Source organism: Cupressus sempervirens, chromosome 10 (assembly GCF_028749045.1).
Source record: "Cupressus sempervirens isolate cs-2001-9-10 chromosome 10, ASM2874904v1, whole genome shotgun sequence".
NCBI classification, from domain to species: domain Eukaryota; kingdom Viridiplantae; phylum Streptophyta; class Pinopsida; order Cupressales; family Cupressaceae; genus Cupressus; species Cupressus sempervirens.
The window spans coordinates 497,683,047-497,688,625 of record NC_143127.1 but is presented as its reverse complement, the minus strand read 5'-3'; the positions used below and the strand labels follow the sequence as shown (position 1 = coordinate 497,688,625).

Below are 5,579 nucleotides of genomic sequence, written 5' to 3'. Positions count from 1 at the left end.
TTTTTCTAGTTTAGAAGTCCTCATCTTTTTTATACTTGTATCTATACCCAATAGTCTCAGTGGCTCTTTTAATTCATCTTTGAGAAGTGAAATTGATAATAGTTGAGTTTTCTCCACTGTTGATAGATTCTCAAATTGTGCAATTATGTCTTTAGACTTTTTATTCAATTTCCTCTTCGTAGTATGTGTAGGTTGATTAGCATATTCTCTCAATGTTTCCACATCCATTTCAATTAAATGATCTATGTTTCTATGATTAATTTTTCTCTTCAATCTTTGAGCTAAATTAACATTCTCATTTGTTGTTTGATCTCGGGCTGCACAAGAAAAAATGAAACAAAGTCTTAAGATACAATCTAGATTTAGGGGACATATATGTATACATATATACATGTTTAACTCAAGAGTGAAATATTATGTACTTGATTAAATTATCTAACCTTCAGATGGTCCTTCTTCAATATCCATTGCTTCATCTTCAATTTCCTCATGTCCAACATTTTCATCATCTACTAGAATTGCACGTGCATGATATAACAAATAAAATCAAGTAAGTTTATAAGGGGAAATATCGCTCACTAAATTTAAAAATTAAAGATATAAAGTTTGATAGAGACCTAGAATTCTAGAAAGATCTATATTATATACTTGCAAGAGATGCACATGTACCTGTTTGAACTTGGGATGAACCTTCTCCAATGTCGATAGGTTGTCCTAGTTGACTACGTCCTAAATAAATTCATTTATTTAATTTTAATCATAATCTAATAAACCTTAATGGACTATAAATTATTAACATAATTGAATAAACAAGGTAATTCCCATGCTAAATAAATTCATAATTTAAATTTATTCATAATGTAATATTCACCCTAAGGACTAATATGGACATAATTGGATAAACCCTAATGGCCTAAATATGAACATAATTTCAAATAAAATCTTAATATTAAGTTAATCTAGTAATGCTAATTTAAGATAAATATGATATTCCTAATTGGATTTAAACCCTAATCCTAACTAAATAAACTAATTAAATACATTGGAAAAAAGATTGTGCATGTGTACCTGATCTAAGATAGTATCTTGCTAGCGTTTTTTGACGATTTTCATCTTCTTGTTCCTTAGTTCTTCTTCGTGCATATTTACTTGCTCTTTTATCTTTATTGCCCATGTCGTAAATTCTTCTTCCAAAATTTGAAAATAGGTTGAAGTTTGTCAAATATTTCTTTCTACCCAATTCAAAAGCCAATAACTTGATTTCACATAAATGCAAATTGTAAAAAATGAAACTTATATTTATATACAAATTCTTTTTTTTAAAAAACCTCTTTATTAGCCGACTAGACAAAAATCCTAAGGAGCCGACTAGAAAAACACCCCTATGGTTTGCTTCTAAGGGGTTAACTGGCTTTCCTAGTAAATACTGATAAAATTATCTAGTTCTAATTACACAAGGTTGTGAATCATTAAAATTGAACAAGTTTCTTAGGAAGATTTATTCAATTTCAAAAAAAAATCTCCTATTGTTACAATAGGAAGTCTCAAACTATATTTTATCTTCATTAATTTTATGTCATCCTATAATTTGATGATAGATCTCAAGATTAGGCATTTCATAGTAATTATATTTTCCTAATGGTTCAATCATTCTATTAAAAATACATTGTTTAATTGAGTTTATTAGAATATTCTCATGCCTCTCCAAAAGGTAGTATTTACATAATATGAGGCGATCTCATCAATTTTAGTTAAAGAAGAGTAACTACTAGAAATAATGATACAAAAATTTGTGAAAGGACAAAAATAGAGAATGGATCGATAATATCACTTTTGCGTAAACAAATTCTCCACATATACGTTCGAAAATAATATATTGAGCACTTTTTATTATAAAAGAATTTAGATCTTTGGCATTAACACATTTTAACATACTCAGAAGAATGACAATTTGATCAATCGATAATCAACACAATATTTTTATTTAAATTATTGATTGAGAATATTAATTATGGTTATTGATGATGATGTAGAGGCAACTTGGGGGCTTTACAAACTCTTGTCAAATGCATAAAACACTTTTATTTCCCAATATTTTAAATGTTACCAAAAGGCTTAAATAGGCCAAACTAAGGATGCATTATTCCAAGTGACCTCTAAGGGTTTCAAGGACTTCATATTATCCAAATTCATCAATGGAAAATACTCATGAGGTTTCAATTCCCCATTTCATTACAAAGCTCTACTTGTTTTCCTACTAGGCCTAGGAGGCAATTCGACCTCCAATGACATAATTTAAACTTTTTCTGAAAAAAATTTGAAATAAGACTTTAAAAATTGCATATCTAAATACCAATTTGGATTTTCTATATCATATCAAAAACTCACTATGGGTTACTTTGGACCAATCCCCTCAACTAGTCAACTATGATGATTTTTAGGCTAAAATAAGGCCACTTTAAGAAAGGAAACCTATCACAGAACTAACACCTATCCATGTAACTTTGTAAAGAGTGTTATTATGGTCCCAATTAGAAGAATATTAAATCAATTTGAATCTCTGTCATCCTACATATAAAATCCTCAATTTTCCCTCTTAAAACCCTCAAAACCAATTCTTTCACAATGCCACCCTTCCCAAATAAATTTTGACCAAAAAAGAGTGCATTCACTATCTCCTTAATGTATTCTAATTGATTCAATCATAAAATATAACCCTCAAATGGATAAAATCTCTACTACTATAACTTGCATCCAATTTGGTGATCCTTTCACCAATTGATCACCCAAGTCCAACACTTATCTTCAAATTTGGGTTAGAATCATATCATACATGTTGTACCATGACCATTTCATGAGAAATAGAGAGGAAATATTCATGGAGTTTCCATCAATCCACCAATATACTTAAACTATCAAGGAATTGTAAGCAACTTAGGAACTGTCAATAACAAGTTATCAAATATCAACACAATATGGTCTCAAATCATATAAAGTGTTATTTTAAAGGTTTATTAGTATCCTTAAACCATTATGAAGACATGAGATGAAAGATCAACCAACAATCAACAAGGAAATTATAAAATAAGTTAGTTTTTATTAGCTTCCAATGTACTTTTGTTGTAGAAATGTTACTATGTAATCGTTCACCATGTGATCATTCTGCCTTGACCAGGAAATAGAAGGTGTCTCCCAACTGATCCAATTGATCAAATTTGGTTACATTTGATTACAAACTCAATAAGGGACTAAAATAAAGTTTCCCTCCTAAAGCAAACTAACAATTAGAATAAAAAAATTTAAACTTCTAACCTTTATTAAATGGCTTTATTTGCTTTGTAACTTATCAAAATAGTATTCAATTTCATCCTAGAATCTCATCAATCTATCTAGGACCCTCCTATTCTATCTAGATCTCATCTAGGCACTATTCCCCAAACCTACCCCCTACAAACAATTTGGTCTTGAGGTCCTTATTAATACCTTTAAAAGACTTTTGGTGTTTTTATTAGTTTGATCATTACAAGTGGCCATGATTGGCCTTAAGATATCCCAATTGACCTTGATTGATTCCTTGGAGTCTTTCTCCATATCTTGTGCCTTCATGTGGCCTTTTGTTCTTCTAGGTTCCCCTACACTAGACAAAGATTTTGAAACATGGTTGTCATGCTAGCAAATCATCGAACCAGTAAGTTAATGTTATTGAAAAGTTAGACCAATAGGTAAATAGAATTTGACAATAGGTAAATGGATATACTTTGTGAAGCAACACCAATTTCTTTAACAAAGTTTGTTTAGTTGAATACAATTTTTTTAATATAACTTTCTTAAATTTTTACAATATATCTATACATTTTAAACGTTTGTGATAAAAAATATTATACCAAAAATAAAAGATATCAATTATTCTCCTTTATAAAGTGACAATATAATTTTACAACCAGCATCATATCTAAATATAAAGTATAAAATAATCAAAACTTGAAACTTATGAAAAACATATATACCCTAAAAACACTTATAATATATCAAACTTTAAGCATAATCGCCATTATATTAATTATAAGATTAATAATAATAATAATAATAATAACATTTACATCTAATGTCAAGATGAATGATAATAATAACATTTACATCTAATATCATTTATTATGTTCTCATGAAGTCAGCTATTCCATCTAATGCTTGACCCAAGGACTATATACATGTATATGTAGATTATTGAGTAGCAGTATTTGTACTATCTCTATTAATGGGAGACAATCATTTATTTTTTGGGAAGGTCAGGCGTTTGGGTTTTTTAATATGAGATGTCTGCTTCCTTTTCTTGAATCTCCTTCGCCGTCCTCCCTCTTCTTCATCATCGCTTGACTGCATATAAAATACTGGCGTTAGAACCATGCTAACAAATTAAACAATCTACATATATATGAATGGTGAAGAATAAGAAGGCAGATATTAGAACATACCGAGCTGCATGAAGAAGAGCAGAAAGAGGTACTAAAACAAGAACAACTACAGAAAGAGCTGTTTTCATCCTCTCTTTTCTTCTCACTCTTTCCTTGCTGCTGCTGCTGCTCAGATTTCTCCTCCTCTTTCTCTGAGATATTCTCCTTTGTTTTAGCAATGCTTCCTAACTCCTCCTTGTGCTCCCACTCACTTGTTTTTTTCTCCTCCATGAATTCAAGCTTCAACAACTTATGAAAAACAACAAGAAGAATAATGCAATGTTGTTATGATGGAAAAAGGATGATGTTCCACAGAGATTTATACTCCACTTGACCTAAATTTACACACACGAAAGCGAGCAGAATTGAACGTTAAGAACAAAAGTGTTTTATTGGCGAGAGAAAAGCATCAGACTTCACGAATGTACTCGACCATGCCTCATGACGTTTTTTGCTTGCATTTTATTATGTCTTTACAAAACATGCTTCAAATAACTGAAATGGTAACATAAAGAAAATTATAATAATTATAATAGATCACATAAAATGAAGCTCATAACAGAAGGCGTCCCCTAAAAGGTGCTTAAATAGCACAAATAAAATATAAAATAATATAATAGTGAAAACTAATACACGTTTCTGTCTCTCCTATTGCTTTAATATATAATAATAATATCTGTCTTTGTGCCATGCACGTGTTGTTGTATCCATGATTCTCCTTTCTTTTTCTTTAAGTTTCGGTGTTACCTATGTTTCCAAACATTTCTTTGAAAGCGATTCACAGATAGTTTGGTCGGGGTTATTCGTTGAGTATCTTCAAAATTTTGGGTTTGTTGGGAGTAAAAGTAATGTAAAAATTGGACTTTTCCATTTAATTGTAAACCTATCTATAAGAATTTTGAAAGATCTCTATCTCGGTTAGATAAATCTATAAGGTTGGGTTTGACTTAATCTCTGTATATATATATAATTGTTTGGGTTTTATCTATTGTTTGACTTAAAGATGAAGAAAGCAAATTATTGTTTGTATTGTATCTATACTTAAGTTTTAAAATAATGTCATCTTTTTAAAAAGTATTAGAAGTAGCATTCATGATTTATTAACAATTAAAATATAAATATATAGTG

At 29.7% G+C, this 5,579-nt stretch overlaps 1 protein-coding gene across 1 annotated transcript; it reads right to left on the bottom strand.

Annotated features, from left to right (window-relative positions):
* Positions 1 to 4,266: 4,266 nt before the first annotated feature.
* Positions 4,267 to 4,719, bottom strand: LOC149534841 (uncharacterized). Its single transcript, XM_089806079.1, has 2 exons — positions 4,473 to 4,719; positions 4,267 to 4,374 (listed from the first exon to the last, which is right to left on the bottom strand). The coding sequence occupies exons 1-2, from the start codon at positions 4,680 to 4,682 to the stop codon at positions 4,267 to 4,269; spliced, it is 318 nt and encodes a 105-aa protein (XP_089662205.1). The 5' UTR covers positions 4,683 to 4,719.
* Between the last annotated feature and the right edge of the window lie 860 nt (positions 4,720 to 5,579).